The sequence below is a fragment of the Rhinatrema bivittatum genome, chromosome 19, assembly GCF_901001135.1.
Source record: "Rhinatrema bivittatum chromosome 19, aRhiBiv1.1, whole genome shotgun sequence".
Taxonomy (NCBI): Eukaryota; Metazoa; Chordata; class Amphibia; order Gymnophiona; family Rhinatrematidae; genus Rhinatrema; species Rhinatrema bivittatum.
The window spans coordinates 19,492,344-19,515,235 of record NC_042633.1 but is presented as its reverse complement, the minus strand read 5'-3'; the positions used below and the strand labels follow the sequence as shown (position 1 = coordinate 19,515,235).

General features: G+C 51.8%; 1 protein-coding gene across 1 annotated transcript in view; it reads left to right on the top strand.

The window, feature by feature from the left end:
• The window catches only part of LOC115080845 (myosin-10-like), an 89,247-nt gene that overhangs the window by 51,169 nt on the left and 15,186 nt on the right, over positions 1–22,892 (top strand). The window contains 21 exon segments of the mRNA XM_029585288.1: positions 25–231; positions 7,426–7,563; positions 7,743–7,866; positions 8,170–8,341; positions 9,026–9,218; positions 9,220–9,239; positions 9,404–9,548; positions 10,473–10,679; positions 11,271–11,375; positions 11,838–11,951; positions 11,953–11,991; positions 12,096–12,344; positions 13,061–13,273; positions 13,859–14,071; positions 14,484–14,645; positions 15,617–15,745; positions 16,031–16,119; positions 16,424–16,547; positions 16,778–16,986; positions 18,703–18,811; positions 19,801–19,973. Coding sequence (XP_029441148.1) covers positions 25–231; positions 7,426–7,563; positions 7,743–7,866; positions 8,170–8,341; positions 9,026–9,218; positions 9,220–9,239; positions 9,404–9,548; positions 10,473–10,679; positions 11,271–11,375; positions 11,838–11,951; positions 11,953–11,991; positions 12,096–12,344; positions 13,061–13,273; positions 13,859–14,071; positions 14,484–14,645; positions 15,617–15,745; positions 16,031–16,119; positions 16,424–16,547; positions 16,778–16,986; positions 18,703–18,811; positions 19,801–19,973 — 3,134 coding nt within the window.

Sequence of the window (22,892 nt, the reverse complement as noted above, 5' to 3'; positions counted from 1 at the left end):
CCATTCCTCCCGCTCCCTTCTCAGCTGGCGGAGGAAAAGTCCATCTTGGCCGAGCAGCTGCAGGCAGAGACTGAGCTCTTTGCCGAGGCGGAGGAGATGCGGGCCCGGCTGGCCTCCAAGAAGCAGGAGCTGGAGGACATCCTGCACGACCTGGAGTCCCGCGTGGAGGAGGAGGAGGAGCGCACCCAGCAGTTCCAGAGCGAAAAGAAGAAAATGCAGCAGCATGTGCAGGTAGAAGGAGGTGGAGAGCCACATGGGGGGAGGGGACAGCATGGCCGGAGGGAGGAGAGTGCTGCAGGGAGTGCCTTTTAAACAGCACTCGGATGGGAGTTGTGTAAGATCATAGGGCCATGCCCAGTTGGCCTTCCCACTCGCCTTCCAATGCTTAACCATATATCCCACACACCCTGCTGGGCAGTTGTGACTTGCGTACAAGATGCGTCATGACTGGATCCATGGTAGACCTAGTTCAGCTCTGGTTGCCTTGCTCCGATCAGTGTATCCAAGACATATCAGAAGCCTGACATTGTTAGCAGTTGAGCCAATCAACGCAGCAGCTCTTATTTCCTAGCATGTAGCCAGGTGGACTCAGGACCAATGGGTTTATACTCCCCTGCCTGCAGATGGAGACTGAGTCAGGTTTCAAAGCTGACGTCACCCTAGGTACACCCCTACTGTGACCTCAGCCCTTCAGTATTTCTCAGTCTCCAGCAGATGTAGACATTCTTTCTCTATGGGGATCGCTGTACCTTTTGGAGGAAGGAATTCTACTTTTAAATTGGAGAAAAGATTGAGCTCAGTTCTCCTGTGGTGATACCTAAAGGTCCCTCCCCCAGTTGAGAATTCCTGAGGTGATTTCCGAGATCCCTCAGAGGTGTGGCTTGGTCCGGTAGCCGGTTCCTGGCATGGACTTCGCTGCTGAAGCAGCTGAAAGGCAACGGGTGCAGGAAGCCGAGCAGGGCGGTGACGGCCAAAGCCCTCTCCCCCCACAGCCGGAGACCGTCTCTGTACTCAGCCGGTAAGCGCTAAGCCCGGGTAAATAAAAAAGATGATTTACCTTCCGACTCGAGATGTTTGGAGGGGTTTCGATAAGACTTCCTCCGGTCTCCTTGCTTGGCACGCCGTACCGACGTCGTTCCCAATCCCGTTGGAGTAAGGGGAACTGGGCTTCCAAGCGGGTTGAGCAGCCCCCCCATGGTAGGCCGCGGCGGCGCCATCTTGCGCACATTTTTGTGCCTGTATTGCCCACCATAGAGCTTCGGTACGTGCAATGCAACATCAGCTCTGCGCACATACACACACAACAGGAGCTGTAGGCGAGTACTGGTTCCTATATGCAGTCTGGAATGAGAACTCACAATATCTGTGTATGAGATGGCTTCTGGAATAGAAGAGAGACTTTGGAGGGTTTTAGGAACATAGGCCCTCATGGAGCGAGTACCGGTTCCTATCTGCAATATGAAATAGTAATGTACCAGATATAGGTATACGATAGAAGAGAGTTTGTGAAGGGTTTTAGGAACATGGGCCCTCGTGGAGCGAGTACCAGTTCCTATCTGCAATCTGCAAATATAACTCACGATCTCCGTACCTGCGATAACGTCTTAGACAGAAGGGAGTCTTCAGAGATTAGGAACATAGGCCCTCGTGGAGCGAGTACCGGTTCCTATCTGTAATAGAACTCACAGTGTTCACGTCTGCGATCGCTTCCAGGCAGTAAGGAGTCTTCTGAGCATTCAGGGACGTAGGCCCTCGAGGAGCGAGTACCGGATCCCATCTTAGCAATCTGAAATCAAGAAAAGAGAGTGGGGCCCCCAAGGAGCGGGTACCCCTTGGTAAGTTTGTGGAGGCAGAGCAACGGAGAAAGATTTCCCCTTGCTAACTCGATTCGTAGTTGCAAGCAAAGACCTTTTAAGTTGGAAGCGGATGACATCACTATGGGGGGGACGCCCCCGAGGTTCGCGCCCTTGCTGGTACAAAGTCTGGAGCGCGCGCCCTTACGTCCTCAGGAACATGGCGGATCCGCAGCATCAGGCCAGCCCGGGGATTCCGGGGAGAAGCGGCGAGGAGAAGCCGCGGCAGCATCCGTCCATCAGACCCGAAGGGAGTCGCCACCAAGGTAGAGAGGGTGGAGCGAGGGTGAGAATAGGCATGAACGCAACAGGCAGCCCTTGGTAACTTTCGGGGAAAGGTACAGGGCCTCGCTGTAGCGTCTCATCCGGATGTGGTTTGTTTTCTGCGTGGCGTTAAACATCTTCGTCCTCCGATTCGGAACCCCTGTCCATCGTGGAAGCTCAGCCTAGTTCTCCATGCCCTTTTGTAATGTGCCTTTCGAGCCGCTGATTCGGGCGACCGTGAAAGATCTGACTTTGAAGGTAGTTTTCCTTGTGGCTATCGTATCGGCGTGGCGTGTTTCGGAGCTACAGGCCTTATCTTGTAAGGAGCCCTTCTTAAGGATTTCTAACTAAGAAGTTTGGAAAAGAGATGGCTGAGGTGTTTAAAATCATGAGAGGTCTAGAACGGGTAGATGTGAATCGGTTATTTACACTTTTGGATAATAGAAGGACTAGGGGGCACTCCATGAAATTAGCATGGGGCACATTTAAAACTAATCGGAGAAAGTTCTTTTTCACTCAACACACAATAAAGCTCTGGAATTTGTTGCCAGAGGATGTGGTTAGTGCAGTTAGTGTAGCTGGGTTTAAAAAAGGATTGGATAAGTTCTTGGAGTAGAAGTCCATTACCTGCTATTAAGTTCACTTAGGGAATAGCCACTGCTATTAATTGCATCAGTAGCTTGGGATCTTCTTAGAGTTTGGATACTTGCCAGGTTCTTATGGCCTGGATTGGCCACTGTTGGACACAGGATGCTGGGCTTGATGGACCCTTGGTCTGACCCAGTATGGCATGTTCTTATGTAAGTTTCTTTACAAACAGTTCCCTCCTTTCTTCTGAAAGTAGTGTCCTCTTTTCATTTGAATCAGATGGTGGCACTGCCATCCTTGGCGGGCCTAGATCTTTCTACTTCCGAGTCTAGGGAGTTAAGACAGTTGGACGTCATACTTTGCCAGACGTTATCGACTGGATGTCCGGGCCCCAGAGCCCGGTTCTTTTGGAGCCAGTGTACTCCGAGCGGGGACTCTGTCCCACCCTGGTTAGGAAAGCTTTGGTACATCCCAGCTGTCCTGGACTGATCTGGGTACATACAGGGAAAGGAAAATTGGTTCTTACCTGCTAATTTTCATTCCTGTAATACCACGGATCAGTCCAGACGCCCGCCCGGGGAGAAGATGGAGAGTCCGCTCGGCTGGTGGCTGGTTAACCTCTCTGCAAGTTTTATTGACTGTTCCTCTTTTCAGGGAAAGTTTTTGGGCATGTTCATTCATTCATAAGGTTTCCGGTGTTTTCATTTCCTCTGCTCTTCAGGGGGAAGTGGTTTTATGGTTGCCGTTATGGTTTTTCTAATTTCTGCTTGGGCACAGTATAATACTGGCAGACACTAGGTGGCACCTCAGGGGTATAGGACAGAGTCTGCAAAGTCTTTTTCTGTCTCCATCTGCTGGAGGGGAGGCAAAACCCAGCTGTTCTGGACTGATCCGTGGTACTACAGGAACGAAAATTAGCAAGTAAGAACCAATTTTCCAAGCTATCCAGGAGTTGATTGACCTGGAATAAGATGCCCCAGAAACAAGTTTTAAAGGGGGATGAGCGTTAGGAGCTCTATTCCCACTGGATCCAGCAGCGAGAGAACATTTGCGTTTCCCTAAAGTGGATGCGCTGGTTTGTGCCATCTCTAAGCGAACAACTATCCCAGTGGAGGGAGGAGCGGCCTTAAAGGATGTGCATGATAGGCAGATGGAGTCTATCCTTAAACAGGCCTTTAACTCAGTAGCAATGACCTTACAGATAGCTTCTGTAAGCCCTGGTAGCTCGTTTGTGCTTGCTTCTCTTTTGGGAGGTGGATGACTCGGGGGCAAATTCCAGAGCGGTTGTGGAACCCGCTGCCGCCTTTTTAGCTGATGTGGGCTCGGACCTAGTCCGTACCTCAGCCAGAGGAATGGCCTCAGTGGTGGCGGCCAGAAGACAGCTATGGCTGCGGAATTGGTCAGCAGATGCATCCTCCAAAGCAAATCTTACCAAGATACTCTTTAAAGGTTCACCCCTCTTTAGAAGCAAATTGGAAAAGCTGGCCAGTAAATGGGACAATCTCCAGTACCCCAGCTAAGGGGAAGATAAGAGACAGCAGTTACAGCGCCCTTCGCCCAAGAGGGGTCGATCCAGGGGCTCCCAATGTTTTCGCCCCTCCAGAAACTCGACATTTCAGAGGTCTCTGTCCTTTGGAAGGTCTCAATCCTTTCTGAGTCGGCAGCCCAAGAGAGAGTCAGGCTTGGGTTCAGGTTCATCTCGAACCCCCCAATGAAGTTTTTCTGACCCACCCTCGGAATGAGGAGATAGGGGGTGCCTGTCCCTCTTCTACCAATGGTAAGTCGAGATCACTTCGGACAAATGGGTACTGGAGGTCATACGAGGATATGTGCTGGAATTTCGCAGCACTACTTGGGACATATTCATGATATCTCCTTGCCACTCCCAGCACAAGAAGCAGGCAGTGGAGACTACCCTGTTATGGCTCCTCAGGATGAGAGCTATAATCCCAGTACCTGCGCCCCAGGAAAATACAGGACATTATTCCATCTATTTCATCATATGCAAGAAGGAAGGTTCCTTTCACCCCATCCTGGACTTCAAGAGCGTCAACCAATTTCTATGAGTGATTCATTTCTGCATGGAAACCCTACACTCCGTGATAATGACTGTACAATCCAGGAGAGTTCTTAAACTCCCTGGGCCTATCCGAGGCCAACCTACATATTCCAATCTGGCAAGAATATCAATGCTTCCTACGCTTTGCGGTACTGGGTCGACATTATCAGTTCCGGACACTGCCCTTTGGTCTGGCCACCACCCCCAGAACATTTTCCAAGATTTTGGTGGTTGTAGCATTGAGAAGAGAGAATCCTGGTGCACCCTTACTTGGATGACTGGTTGATCCGAGCAAAGTCCGTGGAAGAGAGTCTCCAGATGACCAACAGGGTGACCTTGCTTCAGGAACTTGGTTGGCTCGTAAACCTGGACAAAAGCAGTCTCAAACCCTCCCAGTCCTTGGAATATCTGGGAGTCCGGTTCGACACTAAGCAGGGCAAGGTCTTCCTCCCGGTCACGTGGATAAGGAGGTTGATGTTCCAAGTGTGACTGTTGGTGAATGCGTTATGCCCGATGGTGTGGAGCTATCTTCAAATCCTCTGTTTGATGGCGGCAGCCCTGGCAGTAGTGCCATGGGCAAGGGTACACATGCGACCACTTCAACGCTCCCTACTGTCACATTGAAACCCACTGTCTCAAGACTATTCGATTCGCCTCCACTTACCGATGGAAGTGTGCTCTCTGCTCCAGTGGTGGCTGCAGGAAGCTCATCTGGGCAGGTGTGTACCCCTGTTCTCTTCGAACTAGATGGTCCTCAAGACAGACATGAGCCTCCTGGGCTGGGGAGCTCACTCTCAGAAACTGGTGGCCTAGGGACGTTGGACTAAGGAAGAGGCCCTCTGGAACATAAACCACCTGCAAGCCCGGGCAGTCATATTGGCGTGCCTACTATTCAGCCACATACTCCAGGGTCAAGTGGTCCACATAAAGTCTGACAATGCAACAGTGGTAGCCTACATCAACTGCCAAGGTGGAACCAAAAGCCAGCAAGTGTCACAGGAGAGAGATCTCCTTATGGAATGGGCGGAAATACATCTACAGATGATCTCAGCCTCCCACATCGCAGGAAAAGACATCAGAGCAGACTTTCTAAGCAAGGGAGAGTCTGGCTCCAGGAGAGTGGCCCATGTCGGCCAAAGCCTTTCAGCTGGTAGTAGATCACTGGGGTCTCCATCCATCGATCTGCTGGCTGCATCTCGCAATGCGAAGGTTCCCCGATTCTTCAGTCGCAGAAGAGATCAATTGACCCTGGCGATCGACGCTCTCATTCAGACCTGGCCAGAAGAGGAGCTGCTATATGCCTTCCCTCCATGGCCCCTCCTGGGCAGGGTCATTCGCAGAATTGAGCGCCACAGGGGATTAGTCCTACTAGTAGCTCCAGATTGGCCCAGGCGTCCATGGTATGCGAACATGCGGAGACTCCTGGTGGAGACCTCCCTATGCCTCCCACCACACAGGGACCTGCTACAGAAGGGACCGGTCCTTTACGAGGATCTGACTTGAATCTGTCTTACAGACTAGCCCTTCAGAGCGCTCGCCTGATGAAGCAAGGATATTTGGTGGCAGTAATTGTCACCTTACTCTGCACGTGGAAGTTCTCTATATCCCTAGTGTATGTGCGAGTCTGGAGAGTATTTGGAACCTGGTGCAAGGAATGTGGTGTTTCCCCTCAGATGGTCAAAATCCCACTTATTCTGGAATTTTTGCAGGATGGCTTGAATAAAGGTTTGACCCTTAACTCCTTGAAGGGCTAGGTAGTGGCTGTCTGCTGTTTCAGGGATGAGGTGAACGGAACCCGCCTGTCGGCTCATCTGGACGTGGCCTGTTTTCTAAAAGGGGTGAAGCACCTCCAGCCACCCCTACGGAGCTGGTTCCCTTGTGGAATCTTAATCTAATATTGGAGTTTTTGGCAGGGCCCTCTTTTCGGCCACTGCGGTCTTTCCTTGCGTTTATTAACCTTAAAAACTGTGTTCCTGGTGGCTATATGCTCGGCACGTCGCTTCTCTGAACTGCAGGCATTGTTGTCAGGAACCGTTCCTCTGGATGACTCCAGGAGCGTTACAGCTTCGTACCGTTCCATCCTTCTTGTCCAAGGTAGTCTCAGAGTTTCATTTGAATCAGTCCATTTCGTTGCCATCCCTAGATAAGCACAAGGATGCAGAAGAATACCACCGCCTCCTCTGCTGGCAGGGGAGCATAAACCCATTGGTCCCGAGTCCATCTGTCTATACTAAGAAAAACAAAATTATCAGGTAAGTAATTTCTTCATTATATCCAATAGCTGGCATGAGCAAGCCAACATTTCCCAACGTTCTGTTGTGTGTGTGTGTGTGTGTGTGTGTGTGTGAGAAAGCTAGCATTTGCAAGCCACGTGATCACTCAAGTCAACTGCTTGAAGGGTAGTATCCCTTCTTCCAACACCGTTGGACAATCTGTTGATAATGTGAGCAGGAGAGAGATGCCCATCTTGACCTTCACCCGGTATTGAAAGAGAGACTAAGGGTAGAGCATTAATGAGGAAAAGCAGTCAAGAAGCATTAACCAGCACCGTAAGGTCTCTTGTTGGCCATGCATCGTGGGCTGTGTGGCAGTTTATCAACCTTTTTGCAAACCCAGTGTTGCGTTTTGGTTTTGTCATGTCTGCCTTGTCTCCCTCTCCAGGACCTGGAGGAGCAGCTGGAGGAGGAGGAAGGTGCCCGACAGAAGCTCCAACTGGAGAAAGTGACCACTGAGGGCAAGCTCAAGAAGATGGAGGAGAGCATCCTACTTCTGGAGGACCAGAACACCAAGCTCGGCAAAGTAAGAGGCGAATGGGCCGCTTCAGCGGAATTTCCTTTCTGTCACGAATCTGTCTTTGGTGTCCTCCCTCCTACTCTCAGATGTCTTTGGATAGTGGGTGGTGGGAGGGTGGGGAAGCAGAGATTGCCACAGAAATTGAGGTTTGCTTGATTTGATCCTTCCTCCCTCCCCGGCTACAGGAGAAGAAGCTGATGGAGGAGCGGATTGGCGAGTTCACCATGCATGTGACGGAGGAGGAGGAGAAGGTGAAGAGCCTGAGCAAGCTCCGCAACAAGTACGAGGCCGTCATTGCCGACATGGAAGGTGAGGCCAACGGTGCGGCAGCAGTGATGGCGATGGGGCAACGTGAGGCCCGAGGGAGGGGTGCGATGTTCACGAGAAGGCCGCTTTTTTGGTCAGGCGGAGCCAGGGGGATGACCTGGGCAGCTGGTGTGGTGATATCCCTTCCTGTACTCTGCCCTCCCCAAGGCTAGCACGAGGTGGGTGTTAAGCATGGAGAGAATTTCAGTTTGAAGAGGCACGAGGAGTTTATTAATGTACTTGGGGAGCCCAGAAGGGATTTGGGCCGTCACTAAGCACTGCATGCCTGGGTGCTCTTTTCCCCAGACCGGCTGAAGAAGGAGGAGAAAGGCAGGCAGGAGATGGAGAAGATGAAACGGAAGCTGGACGGGGAGACCACAGACCTGCAGGACCAGATTCTGGAGCTCCAGCAGCAGATCGAGGAACTCAAGCAGCAGCTAGCAGCCAAAGAGGAGGAGCTGCAGGCCGCTCTGGCCAGGTGTGTCAGGCCGGTGGGGGGGGGTGTGGTACTGAGCCAGAGTGTGCACATGAGGATTTGTGTGGGGAATAAGCCCCCAGGTCTAATCCCAGTAATTGTGGGTGTTTACATTGGGTAAGCCTCCAAGGCAGGCCTGTGTGCATGGCCCTCAGGTAACTCCCAGTGTAGACCCCAGTGAGATTAGCCCCATGCGAGTTATGTGGCTAGAATTTACCTGCAGGGGGAGGGGGTGTTCCACTGACCTGTCCTGAAGTTAGCCGCATAAACTTTTCAGATAGCCGGATGTGTGTGTCCAGCCAAGCTGTTCAGTGGCTGAATATTGGCCTCAAAGTGTGTGCGGTCAGGACAGCCCAGTCTCGCCTGTTCGCTCGCGCTCCCTGCCCTGGCTCTCCAAGTCTGTCTTTCCTGGAGGGAGGAGGTGTGGGCTGCTGCTGTCTATCAAGAAGATGCGTAAAGTCCTCTATTCTAAATCTTGGGGGTTCTCCGGAGAACATCCCGTGGTTTCATGTCTGTGTCACGTTGGAAGAATCTCGGAAGCTCATGTCGTAGGATGGTCCCCTTTCCACAGTCTGTGTCTGAGGACTTTATGTGGTCTCTAGTTCTCTAGAGAGTCTCTCTCTCTCTCTCTCTCTCACTTGCCCACTGCCCCCTTTTCTCACTCCCCTCCTCTTCCCTGGGGTGCAGAGTGGAAGACGAAGCCGGGCAGAAGAACGGCTTGCTGAAGACCCTCCGGGAGCTGCAGGCCCAGCTGGCCGAGCTGCAGGAGGACTTGGAGTCGGAGAAGGCCTCCCGCGCCAAGGCAGAGAAGCAGCGCCGGGACCTGGGCGAGGAGCTGGAGGCACTGAAGACGGAGCTGGAGGACACCTTGGATTCCACCCGCGGCGCAGCAGGAGCTCAGGTGGGTGGGCCTGACCCCATGCATCTTATTTATCAGACGTGCTCTCCCTTTGAAATGCGGCTGGGGGCAACATTAGATCTGGGGGGGGGGAGGGGGGCCATATGATGGTATTAACCCTCTGGGACCCCTCCCCCCCCCCCCCCCCCCATTGGCTCCTTCTACAGGACAAAACGAGAACAGGAAGTGACCCACTTGAAGAAGGCCATGGAGGACGACGCTAAGATTCACGAGGCGCAGGTGCAGGAGATGCGGCAGCGACAGTCCACCGCCCTGGAGGACCTCTCGGAGCAGCTGGAGCAGTCGCGCAGGGTGAGAGCGGGCCGAGCCACTTCTGGGGGTTTGAGTGTATTAGCCCATTAGCTGTCCGTAAGGCTTCTTGGCCTGCTTGCCGACGAGACCACCGTGCCTGTATGCGGCATGTGCGTCTCGCCTTGATAACTTTTCTGTTTGGTGTCCAGTTTCGGGGCGGACAGAGAGAGTCTGACAGGGGTACCTTTATCTCGTATGCGCGCGTTCAATCGTTGTCCCTTAATTTTTTATTTTTTTTTTTTGTCATGCGTCCGATCATCCCCAAATATTCAGGAGACCTATGGGGTCCACCAGGGATCTTGAAAACGGGCGTTTTGTTTTTTTTTCTTTTTCTTTTTTTTAAATCTCTCTCTCTGTCCCATCCATGCCAGCAGCCTCAGCAGTTCCCTCAGGAGCATTCACTTACGGTGGCGTTTTCAGGGTAACCTTGACCGATAATTGGGTTGGTCTGGGTGGTGTGGTTTGTTAGCCAGGTAACTTATCTTGGCAGCCCAGAGTAGAGTATGGACCTCCAGTGTTACAGGGGATGGCAGCCAAGTCCTTATTAAGCAGGTGGACCTTCATCCACGCCCTGATCAAAGGGTGACAACCGGAGTTCCCTGTACGTACCCGGATCAGTCCAGACTCCTCTGGAGTCTCACTGACACTGTACGTGACCCGGGGCGCCACCTGCAGTCCCTCAGTATTTCTCTGTCTCCAGCAGATGGTAGATGGTGTTACAACCTGCAGTCTGGAGTGTATAGAAAAAGAGAAGAGAGATATCCAGTTCCTCCCAGGGGGTTGTTAGGTTCTGGTAGTCAGATGGACTCAGGACAAGTGTGCCAATATTTAATATTGTACTCTGCGGCTTTAAATAATTTCTGCCTGGTGTCTGAGGGCCAGAAGGCTTAGGGGAACACTGGTGGTTTCTTACCCTCTCTGCAGTTCAAGGTGAACCTGGAGAAGGTGAAACAGACCCTGGAGGGCGAGAACGTTGACCTGGTGAAGGAAGTGAAATCTCTTCAGGCCTCCAAGCTGGAGTCTGAGCAGCGGCGCAAGAAGCTGGACGGGCATGTCACCGAGTTGCAGACCCGGGTGGCAGAGAGTGAGCGGGTCAAGTCCGAGCTGGCCGACAAGCTGCAGAAACTGCAGGTAAGTGCAGGCAGGGCTGGTAGGGAGAGGAGCAGGGCGTGGTCTAGCACTCTGGAGAGAGGAGAGGAAGGCAGGAATTGTACTGGGGACCTCATATCCATCCAAGGGTCTACCGCCTCTGGGAGGTAGGGAGAACACGTTGGTTGAAGGCAGTGAAGACTTGTAACTACAAAGGTGCATTGCCTACTGGATAGAAGGGAAGATGAGGAGGCAATAGATTGGGTGGAGAAGAGGTGCCTTGTATTGTTGTAGAGATTGATACCAGGGAGAGGAGGACGTGTGCTCCTTGAAGGAGTTGGGTCTTGTGTCATGTGAAGTACTGGTGGAACCTGCATGGTATCCTAGGAGACGAGGAGGGTGGGGAGACAGACTTTAGGGGGGGGTATCTGTGCGTTGTGGGGGAGGGAGCTCTTTGTGAAAGCAGGAGGATCTCCAGAAGGGACTGCAGTGTCGCGTAGGAATCTGCAGGTCAGGAAATGGCGAAGGCGATGTGGGCAGGCAGTCCAAGTATATATGTACATGTGTGGTCTCCCACCTGCCGAGAGCCTCACCTGGCACTCCCTGAGCAGTCTCCGTCGCTTCCTCCCACAGACGGAGTTGGACAGCGTGTCGGGAACGTTGGGATCCACAGAATCAAAGTCTCTGAAGCTGTCGAAGGACCTGTCCAGCGTACAGTCCCATCTGCAAGACACTCAAGTAACTCTCCTCTCGCAGTTTGTTTGTTTATTTATTTGTTGAGTTTTAGATACCGTCATTCAGTGAATGAGTTTTGCAGTCTTTCTGTCTCTCTCTCTCTCGTTCTGCCAGCCTTGGTGGTTTCACGTGGGCCCCTCCAAAATTTTGCAGTTAGATTCTTATGATGAAACTTGACTACAATCTTGCCTGCTGTAGATGAACAAAACAGAGCTCTAGGCTCAAAGAGCTTAAAACATTCTTAACGCTGCTAAAGTGATCAGATGGGAAATTTGGGGCACTCTCTAGGGAATGGGCTACAGCCCGTTAGCCGGATGCGGTATTGGCACTGTCTTCTGGCGAAGTAGAATGTGTGGCTAATAAGTAGTGGTGGGGAGGCCTCAATACTTTCGACATTCACCGTTGGCGGCGGCGGCTGAAGGAGCAGCACCCGCTGACCAAACGGCCTGGGTTTCTCCCCGGTAGGAGCTGCTGCAGGAGGAGACGAGGCAGAAGCTGAACTTCGGCTCCCGGATGCGGCAGTTGGAGGAGGAGAAGAGCGGCCTGGTGGAGCAGCTGGAGGAGGAGGAATCGGCCAAGGCCCCAGCTGAGCAGGCAGCTGCAGACCTTGCAGCAGCAGGTAAAGAAGGGCTAGACCCTGGCACTCCCCGTCATCTCACCAGGACCCTTAGGGCTCCCCATGTTCGGGGGCGGAGCTGATGTCCTCCTGTCTGCTCCCCTCAGCTCCTGGAATCCAAGAGGAAGGTAGAGGAGGACGGCAGCCTGGTGGAGGTGCTGGAGGACACCAAGAAGAAGATGGCCAAGGAGATGGACCTGCTGACCCAGCATTTGGACGAGAAGGCCCAGGTCAACGACAAGCTGGAGAAGACCAGGAACCGGCTACAGCAGGAGCTGGACGACCTGACCGTCGACCTAGACCACCAGCGGCAGATCGTCTCCAACCTGGAAAAGAAGCAGAAAAAATTCGACCAGGTGAGCCCGTTGCTTGGCCAAGCGGGGGAGTGGGGGAAGGTGACAGGGCGAAGACGAAAGCAGAGGTTCTTGGTCTGGGGGGGGGGGGGGGGGTGTGCGAGTATTGCATCACCTCCCCACAACTTTGTACCTAGAACAAATTTTAAAAAGAGAGAGAGAGAAGCTTTGTTAAATGGCGCCCCCCTGTATGCTTCCTTTATACCCACCCCAGCGCACCGTGGTTTTGATTAATGGTGAACCTCTGGGTGGTGCTGGGACTTCAGGAGACGTTTGGTTAGATCTGGTGCTGAATCCCCAGCGGCCTCGAGCCTTGGCCTGAATGGTCAGAGAGGGCTGGATTTCCAAAGGCTGTCTCCTGCTAACGTCCAAAGTTAGTCGGAGAAATCTGACCCTTTTCAAAGTCCCACCATCCTCCCACCACCCCCAACCGACTACATCTGTCCCCGTAAAATCAAAAAAGGGGCATCCCCGGGGCAGGATTGTGATTTAGCCCACAGCTCTGGTCGGATGGAGAGCAGAGACAGGCCTGCGGTCAGATAAAACTGAAGTCCAAACATTTTTTCCCACCTCTGTTTCTTAAAAGGGTGGTTTCCTATGGTCTTGACCCAACTATCCTGGAAGCTACACTGGGGAAGAGAGCAGGATCTTCATCCCTGGACTTTCTCACACCACTGCTCGCCTCCCATGCTCCTCCTAATGCTCATTTCCCATTGCAGATGCTGGCAGAGGAGAAGAACATCTCCTCCCGCTACGCCGATGAGCGGGACCGGGCCGAGGCCGAAGCGCGGGAGAAAGAGACCAAGGTGCTGTCCCTCAGCAGGTCCCTAGAGGAGGCTCTGGACCTGAAGGAGGACCTGGAGAGGCAGTGCAAGCTGCTCCGCACCGAGATGGACGACCTGGTCAGCTCCAAGGATGACGTGGGCAAGAACGTAAGAGCCCTCCCGCTAACTCCTGGGCCTCCTCAGGGAACCGGGATCTAGAAGGTGCAGAGTTTAGAGTGAGGCCAGCCTTTATCATGAGGGGAGACCAGGAATATCATGCCAAGAAAACAGATCCTGTAGGCCAGGATTAGGAATGGTCCATCCAGTCTGCCCAGTAAGCTTATGGTAGTATCTGCTGTGCCATGTAGGTTTCCCAGACCATAAAAGTCAAGGCCCTTGTTGACTCCTGGTTTTGTACCCCTGCCAGCAGTTATCACTGTTTTGTGTTGCACAGGATCTAGGTATGGGGAAGCCTTGAACAAGTCTTCATATCTGGTTACATGTCCAAGAGTTGAGAAGATCACAAGATAAGTTATCCATAGTGTTGGACTCAAAAATGGTCTTCATGGTCTAGACTATTGAGTTCTAGATTTGGTCTGGTTCTGCAAGATCCTTATGAGCTAGGATCTAGGTTATGGCGATCTGGTTCTGCAGGGTCGTCATCATCAGCTTGGATCTAGACTGGTGGCCAGGTCCATGCTGTGCTTTGCTGTTGTTTGGTTAACCAGCCCCCCCGCCCCCTCACATTCCCAGGTCCACGAGCTGGAGAGGTCCAAGCGGGCCCTGGAGCAGCAGCTCCAGGAGATGAAGGCTCAGATGGAGGAGCTGGAGGACGAGCTGCAGGGCATCGAGGATGGCAAGCTGAGGCTGGAGGTGAACATGCAGGCCATGAAGGCCCAGTTCGAAAGGGACCTCCAGAATCGCGATGATTCCAGTGATGAAAAGAAGAGGCTGCTGTTCAAGCAGGTGAGTGGAGGGGGGGAGGCTAGGAACGGTGAGAGCCTGAGGCGCTGGTGGATGCAACCTCCTGCAATGTGGGATATCTGGCGTTTCACGTGAGCAGCCACCAGGGACCCTAAAGACCGGAAGAGATGGGGGGCAGTCTCTCTCTTCATCTTTCGCTTGACTCCAAGCCCTTTTGCATCCATAGCTACCTCCCCTGTCCTCGTCTTTTCCTTATTTTATGCTCTGTTCTATTACTGGTTGAGCCTCTTTGTCTGCGTTGCAGGCCGGGTGTACCCAGAGGTAGGCAAGCCCTTTCCCCCTTCTGGTCTGTTGTGCAAGCAGTAGAACCCTCCCCCTCCTCCTTGGTAAACCGGAGATTTTCAACCCCCCTGCCCTGTTGTTCAGCCAGTGTGGCCTTCCTCCTTCCCGGCAGGTACGGGACCTGGAGGTAGAACTGGAGGACGAGCGGAAGCAGAAGGCCCAGGCCATTGCCGCCAAGAAGAAACTGGAGATGGACCTGCAGGACTTGGAGAGCCAGATAGATGCGGCCAACAAAGGCAGAGAAGAGGCCATCAAACAGCTGAAGAAGTTACAGGTAAGGGGTCAGAAGGTCGAGGGGGTCAACTGTGTGGTGGTGAGCGCCACGACCTGGTGTATGGCAGGGGGCAGACTTCTGCGGCTCTCTCTTTGGTGCTCCATCTTCTCATGCTTTGGAGCATTCCATGTGCATTGGCGGCCATATTGAGCGCAGAAGCCACTGCCGGTCCTGTTCTCTGTTAACCTAGAATGTAAAAGCTGCTGGGACTCTCAGGCAGGGTCCAGCGATCACAGAGTGTAAGACTTCCTCTGTCTGCCTGAGCCAGCGGCAGAAGGCTGTGCCGGTATTCTAAGAGATGTCCCTTGTAGAACTTCTTATAATGACCCGGTATGAGGAGTCTCCGTACATAGAATAAGAGGTCTGGAGTTAGTCTGCCGTCACTTCCTGGAAAGAAAATTGGAGAGGTGGGGGGAGAGAGAGGTGCGTAAATGATTTGTCTTGGGAGGAACTCTGTGCCCCTGTAAAAAAAAAAGTGGTAGCTACCCTACCTGACCTTCCCTAGCAAGGATCAGTCGCAGACACATCTCAGTGGCAGCACCTCTGATCTTAAGGATGCAGCCACCCCCACTGCCCGCTCCCCTCTTTCCTCGCCTTCCAGACCTTCTTGGAGCTTGTTAAGTTCCTTGGAAACAAGTTTTCCCTGTACGTACCCGGATCAGTCCAGACTCCTGGGTTTTGCCTCCCCTCCAGCAGATGGAGCCAGAGATGTTTTGGTGGGCTCTGTCCTATACCCCTGAGGGTGCCACCTACAGTCCGTCATTTGGAAACATGTTTTCGGGGGACCCTCTCTCCTTCTTCCAGTTGGAGGACTGTTGGCCAACTCTCTTTAACTGCCTTGAGGGATGAATGGCGTCATGCCTTCTGTTACATTCTCCCCTCGTTCCATCCGCCAAAAAAAAAAAGATTTCCATCGCGTGCTCTGCGCCGTGCGATCAGTTGCCCTGATGCCGCCAGCTTCTTTTGTGCAGCTCCAGATGAAGGAAATGTGGCGAGAGGTAGAGGAGTCCCGGGCGTCCCGTGAGGAGCTCTTCATCCAGTCCCGAGAGAATGAGAAACGGCTGAAGAACCTGGAGGCGGAGCTGCTGCAGCTGCAGGAGGTGCGTCGGGGCGGGAAGAGAGATTCCCCCTCCCCCAGGACGCATTGGGGGGGGGGTGGCGGGTGGAAGAGCGCAGGGCTTCACACGCGTGCCGTGCCTTTGAGTGCCGCTAATTTGCAATGGTCTTGCCCCTTGTTTCTTGACCGTTGGCGTAGGGAGAGAAGCCGTGGCGCAGCTCGGCATTGTGACGTCGCACCAGCGTGATTCAGTGCCGCCCGCGGGCTCGGGTCGGGGAGCTGCCGCATGATTGGGTGGGTGAGGATACTTTTGTGTTGTCCCACGCAGGACCTGGCCGCGGCCGAAAGGGCAAAGAGGCAGGCTCAGCAGGAGCGGGATGACTTGGCCGACGAAATAGCCAATGGCGTCAGCGGCAAGTAAGTAAAAAAAAAAAAAGAACAGCTATAGCGGTACATCAGCCGAGAATACACAGAGAGGGGCTTCAGTCCTCCCCAGCGCTGCCCCTCTCCTAATGAGCCACGAGGGAGGCCTCAGGCCTTCACCCCTCCCAAGCACCGCCTCTATCCTGGGGAGACACTGGGGGGGGGGGGGGGGAGGGCGTGAGTCTCCCAGCATTGTCCCTTTCCTGAGAAGACACAGGGGGTGTCCGTCCTCGGCACTGCCCCTTCTCCCGCATGCTGTTTGCTTCTGATACTCCATCCTCCATATCCACTCTCTTAGATCCGCGCTGCTGGACGAGAAGCGGAACCTGGAGGCTCGCATTGCTCAGCTGGAGGAGGAGCTGGACGAGGAGCAGAGTAACATGGAGCTGCTGAACGACAGATACCGAAAGTACACGCTGCAGGTAAAGCCACGGGAGGGGAGCAGGCTGAGCCAGCAACCCCAGCAGGACACCCTCTGTGTATAATGTCCAGGCCGCACATGCATGTGACAGAGCACGAGAATGTGAAACCTTGAGATGTGGGTTCAAATCCAGCCGCCTGGCACACATCCCAGCCAAGCTGTTGCATTTAATTTCTCCATATTTTGGAGTAAGTTTCAGCCAGGATCAGCTCTCTCCCTCCTCCCCCGCAGGTGGAGACCATGACCACAGAGCTGGCAGCCGAGCGCAGCTTCTCCCAGAAAGCTGAGAACGCCCGGCAGCAGCTGGAGCGGCAGAACAAGGAGCTGAAGGTGAAGCTGAACGAGCTGGACTCCTCCATCCGCTCCAAGTACAAGATTGCCATTGCCTCCCTGGAGGCGAAGATCGCACAGCTGGAAGAGCAGCTGGAGCAGGAGGCCAGGTGAGCACGGAAGGGACTCCAGGCTGGGCTTCTCGTGCCACGTCAGAGCGCCGGGATGTCTCCCCCTTCCTGGCTTGCAAACGGGCGTAAAACGGTGCACTCGGCTGCGCGCACCGTACCGTATCGGCCTGAATGTGTTATGGACTTTTCCTCTTGGAATTTGTCCCAACCTCTTTTTTTTTTTTTTTTTTTAAACCCCGCTGTGTTCATTGCCTTCATCGCGTCCTCTGGCAACAGATTGCACAGCTTGACAGTGCGTTTGGCCTGATCAGGTACTTTCTAGGATCCGTTTTATGTCTGCTGGTTGTCAGTTTCATGGGGTATCCCCTTATTTTAGTCTTATTTGCAAGAGTAAATAACCGGCCTTTATTTATCCATTCCAGCCCTCTCCTGATCTTATAAACCTCTCTCATGTCCCCTCTCAGCCGTCTCTCTGCCAAGCTGCAGAGCCCTCCCCTGCGTAGCTTCTCGTCAGAGGGAGGATGCTCCATCCCCTTTATCATTTCTGTCGCCCTCCTCTGCACCTTTTCTAGTGCCTCTCTGTCTTCCTTGTGACGTATGCAGCCATGGCTCGATACAGAGGCAGCGTGACCTTCTCTGTTTTATTCTCCATTCCTTTTCAGATCATTCCTAGCATTCAATTTGCTTTTTTTTCACCGTTCCCACACACTGAGCCGAGGATCTCAACATATTGTCCACAAGGACCCTTAAGGTCCTTTTCCTGGGCGGTGACTCCCAGTGCAGAACCCAGCGCCGTGCACCTGTAGCTGGGATCCTTTTTTCCCCGCGTGCATCGCTTTGCACTTTTCCCCATTAAATTGCATCTGCTGTTCAGATGCCCAGTCTCCCAGGAATTAGATGGGAAAGAGATTATTTGGCTTGGATAAACAAGTATGCCACTGAAACTCTTTTGGATGCAATAGAATTGGTTTCATCTGCTGCAAAAGCAAGGCTGAATAGCGCAAGTGACAATCATGCATCCCTTGATTCTGTTGTAAAGTGAGAATCCTTTTTTTGTTTATCATAAGTTTTTTTTATTTACATTATCCTGCAGTTCTGGTAGATGAAGGTTTATTCCCTGTATGTACCCGGATCCGTCCAGACTCCTGGGTTTTGCCTCCCCTCCAGCAGATGGAGACAGAGAAGTTTTTAACAAGCTCTGCCCTATATCCTGAGGTGCCACCTACAGCCTGTCAGTATTTCTCTGTCTCCAGCAGATGGTGGAGGTGCAAAATCCGTGAGCCGGCTTTCATCTGCCAGTTGTAAACTCAAACACGAAGTCCTTCATGGATAGAGACGTACACTAGAGTACTGTCTGTGCCCTAGTGTTTGTCTCTTCGCCAGTTTGGCATTTGGCTTTACGAAAAGTGTGTCAGTAATATCCATGGGTTTTGTTTATGATAGGAAATAAGTTTCCGTCTTCTGTTCTGTTCTGTTTTGTCGATTGATAAGTTGGGTAAGCAAGTGATTATTTACATAAGGACAACATCCAGTACTCTGTGCACAGTGCCCCAGGGGATGTCCCAGTTCTCTCCTCCCTCATGCCATCCTCTGGTCAGGAGGGTCGGGGTGAGAGTGGAACCGCTTTCAGGGCCAGATGATGGCTGTCCTCTCTCCTCCCAAGCTGCCTGAGAGCTGCTGGGGGGGATGTGGGTGGGGGCAGATGATTAAAGTTCAGCTGTTAACCTGCTTCTCTGCCCCTCTTTCTCTGGCCAGAGAGCGTGTCCTATCCAACAAGTTGGTGCGCCGTGCAGAAAAGAGACTGAAGGAGGTGATCCTGCAGGTGGAGGAGGAACGGAGGAATGCCGACCAGTTTAAAGATCAGGTACGGGACCAGCTTCCTCTGACCAAGTAAGGACAGAACTCGCTTGATCCCAGGCTTGCTCTGACCAATATACATGGAGATTTCGCTGAATCTCTTGTTCCCATTGACAGAGCTCCTTTAAGGTCTTGTCTACATTGGAGGGAACGTGGCACTGTGCATCTGTGCTCAACACCCTCTTGTAGACTTATCTTTCAATGCTTGTGCCCATTCAATAGACTTAGGTTGGGCTGAGTTGTAGTGGTGAATGCCTCCTAATAGAGCTTTTTCTTGGGTTGGGTTGTAGTGGTGAATGCCTCCTAATAGAGCTTTTTCTTGGGTTGGGTTGTAGTGGTGAATGCCTCCTGGTTGAGCTTTTTCTTGGGTTGGGTTGTAGTGGTGAATGCCTCCTGGTTGAGCTTTTTCTTGGGTTGGGTTGTAGTGGTCAATGCCTCCTGGTAGAGCTTTTTCTTGGGTTGGGTTGTAGTGGCCAATGCCTCCTGGTTGAGCTTTTTCTTGGGTTGGGTTGAGTTGCAATGATGAACACCTCCTGGCAGAATTTGTATTTTTCAATTCAAGTTTTATTGTAACAATCACAATACAACAGCACACCAATACAGTTATAAACTACTGTAACACAAGATGGGCTTTCCTTGTAGAATTTTATATTGGGTTTGGTTACAGTGCTCAGTGCTTTCTGGTTGAGCTTTTTCTTGGATTGGGTTGAATTGCAGTGGTGAATGCCTCCTGGTAGAATTTTATGTTGGATGGCAGTAGTCAATGATCCCCAGTTGAGCTTTATCTTGGGTTGGGTTCACATTGCAATGTTCAGTACCCTTTCCATAGACAGGCTGGGCTGAGTTGCAGCGGTGAATGCCTCCTAGTAGAATGTTATGTTGGGTTGCAGTATTTGATGATTCCCAGCTGAGCTTTATCTCTTTATCTTGGATTGAGCTCAATTGATTTGCAGCATCCATGCCTCACAGGCTTCCTCCTCGCTTCTCTCTCTGCAGGTGGAGAAAGGTAGCATCCGTATGAAGCAGTTGAAACGGCAGCTGGAGGAGGCCGAGGAGGATGCGTCGCGGGCCAACACCAACCGGCGCCGGCTGCAGCGGGAGCTGGAGGATGTGACGGAGACGGCAGAGTCCATGAACCGAGAAGTGAACACGTTGCGCAGCCGCCTCAGGTAGCATCCAGTGCCGGCGAAAGTAGTAGCCTCATGGCTGTCTTGATGGCACCAGAGTGGAGTTAGGTCTTTCACCTCCTTTTCCAAGGCAGCACTCCGTGCCTTATGAAAATAGGGATGGAAGTGCAGGGATGGGGATTACACATTGGTGATTATTAACAGACCAAAAGCCATCTGGCTTTTGGATTGATGGTGCCTGGACCGATGGTGGGGACAGGTGGACAGAATGCTCTTAAAAAAAAAATCATGAGGGCCATTGAGCCACTACAACAGATCTTGTTTGAGCTAAGGAGAAATGATGTCTTATCTATTAATTTCCTTTCCTTTCCTTCTGCTCCACCAGTCCAGAACCTATGGGTTTATCCTCCCATCCAGCCAAATGGAAGCAGAGTTCAAAATTTTTTTTTTAAATGGCATCAGTAGAACATAAGTGCAGATTAGAACCAACGCAGCCAAGTTTACTACTGTCAAAGCTAAAAAATGAACAATTAAATATATTAGAAAAATTCTGAGATACACATTTCTAAATATTAAACCTGAAGTGCCACAGCCTAAAAGCTGAATCTAAGCGGAATTAAAATGCACTGAAACGCAATTCATATAGGAAGGAAATAATTCCCAGTGCTAAACAATAAGCCTAGAAAAACAACTTAAAATAACAATGAGTAGAAGCTTTTTAGAGATAACAAAAACCCACGGGTGGGGTTCTGGACTGGTGTAGCAGAAGGAAAGGAAATGAACTGGTAAGACACAATTTCTCCTTCCATTACCTTCTGCTCCACCAGTCCCAAACCTATAGGACATACCATATAGCAGTGGGTCCCCAACCCTGCCAGTTGGGTTTTCAGGACACCCGCAATGAATATGCATGAGAGAAAATTTGCATGTTATGGAGGCAGTGCATGCAAATTTTCTCTCATGCATATTCATTGCCCTACCTATCTCCAAAGGACTTGTGCTCGTGTCGACTGCGCCTTAATCTTTGTTCTTGAGCGTTCTTTCCTCTGCAAAAAGGTATTTGAATGGCTCTATCATTTCTCCTCTCTCCTCTCTGTTTCGGCCCCTTGGCTCTCATACGGCTTTTGGTGTAGACCCTGCACCGTTTTGGGAGCCTCTCTCTAGACTGCCTTTAGCCTGTCTCTCTCTCTTTTTTTTTTTGAGGAACGGCCTCCAGAATGGGACCCACTATTGCATTTTGAGGCCTCACCTACGCCCTGCTGGTTGTGCATCCCAGCATCCCTCGGACTCTGTCACTACCTTGAAACGATCAGCTACGCTCACCCCCGGGGTCTCTCTCCTGGTCGCATGCCCCAGCTTGTGTAGTGCTCCCTCCTATTTCTTCTTCTCAAATGTATGACTTTGACACTTTATTGCACTCCTCAAGCTTTCTTTGATCTCCGTCTGTCTGCTCCTTCAGGGGGTGTTCACTCTGTTGCAGATCTTAATACCGTCTGCAAAAAGGCAAACTTGATTTTCCTTCTGACTGCTCTGAAATATCTGTCGCAAAGAATCCGGGCCCAGGACTGATCCCTGAGGCACTCCACTGATCATCTGTCTCTCCTCGGAGTGACTTCCATTTACCACCACCCTCTGTCATCGGTCACTCAACCTATCTCCAATCCTAGACTGCTCAGTTTATTTGTGATCCTCCTATCAAAAGCTTTGTCCATATATTGGACCTACGGTAACAGTCAAAAGGGTTGAAGCAGCACCAGTTTAAATTTTTGGGCAGTGACACCACTCGTCAGAACATCAACCATAGTTGAAATCTAAATAAATTACATCCAACACACACACCCCCTCTCGGGTCACCCAATTGAAGTTGATCACATGTGTTTGACAGGATCTCTCTCTGGTAAACCTGTGCAGCCTCAGATCCTGCAACCCGCTGGATTGCAGATACTTCTGTATCCTTTCCCTTTGAAGAGCCTCCATTAATCTCCCCCCCCCCCCCTTCTAAAGCTGGACTGATGGGCCTGTAGTTTCCAGCCTCAAACCTGTTACCACCTTTTACGAAGAGGGACAATGTCCACTCTTCCCTCTTCCCCCATCTCCAAAGACCTGCTAAACACCACCTTCAGTATACTGGGTTCCAGTATCCTAGGATGGAACCCATCCGGCCCCAGAGCTTTGCCCGCTTTCGGTTTTGCTAATTCTGTACAAAACCCTCCCTTCCACAAAAGGAGCGGCATCTACTCCACTCCATAAGTATCCCTTTCCTGCTCTCTGTGGTCCTCCTCCAATCCATTCAGATTTGTTCAGCGTTTCTGCTTTTTCTTGGTCCCCCTCCACGCAGGCTGGAGATGGCCTGCCCCCCTCCAGCTCTGCCGGAAAGGGGGCGCAGGGACAGGCTTTTTCTAGGAAATGTCTGTGAAGCTAGCAAGTCATTAATGTTTTAGGTGACTGACCGAGGCCTGGCGTTTAGCCACATGTTTGTATGACGTCCTGGTGTGTGCGTTGCTCCTTTTTAATTTAATTTTTTTGGTGTTAATTTTGCCTGCTTTTAGTATTTTTTGTGTTGGTGCCCCGGCTTCTTGTTTTGTTTTGTTTTTTTTACACCTCTGTTTTATTGCATGTTCCCTGTACGTACCCGGATCAGTCCAGACACCTGGGTTGTGACTCCGCACCAGCAGATGGAGACAGAGCAAAACTTGACGGGCTCCCTACATATAGTAAGGTGCCACCCACAGCCCCTCAGTCTTTCTCTGTCTCCAGCAGATGGGGCAGGTCCACCCACAGTCTCGGGGATCCTTGGTTGTTTTGGCTCGGGGTAGTCAGTCAGGGATCTATTTCGGTTTTTTTCTCTCTAGTCCTAAGTAGTTAGGGCAGTGAGGGTTTGCAAAAAAAAAAAAAAAAAGAAGAAAGAAGATAAAGCAGAAGATTGAAGTCTCCCGTCGGGGGAGCCTCCCAGGAGGGTTG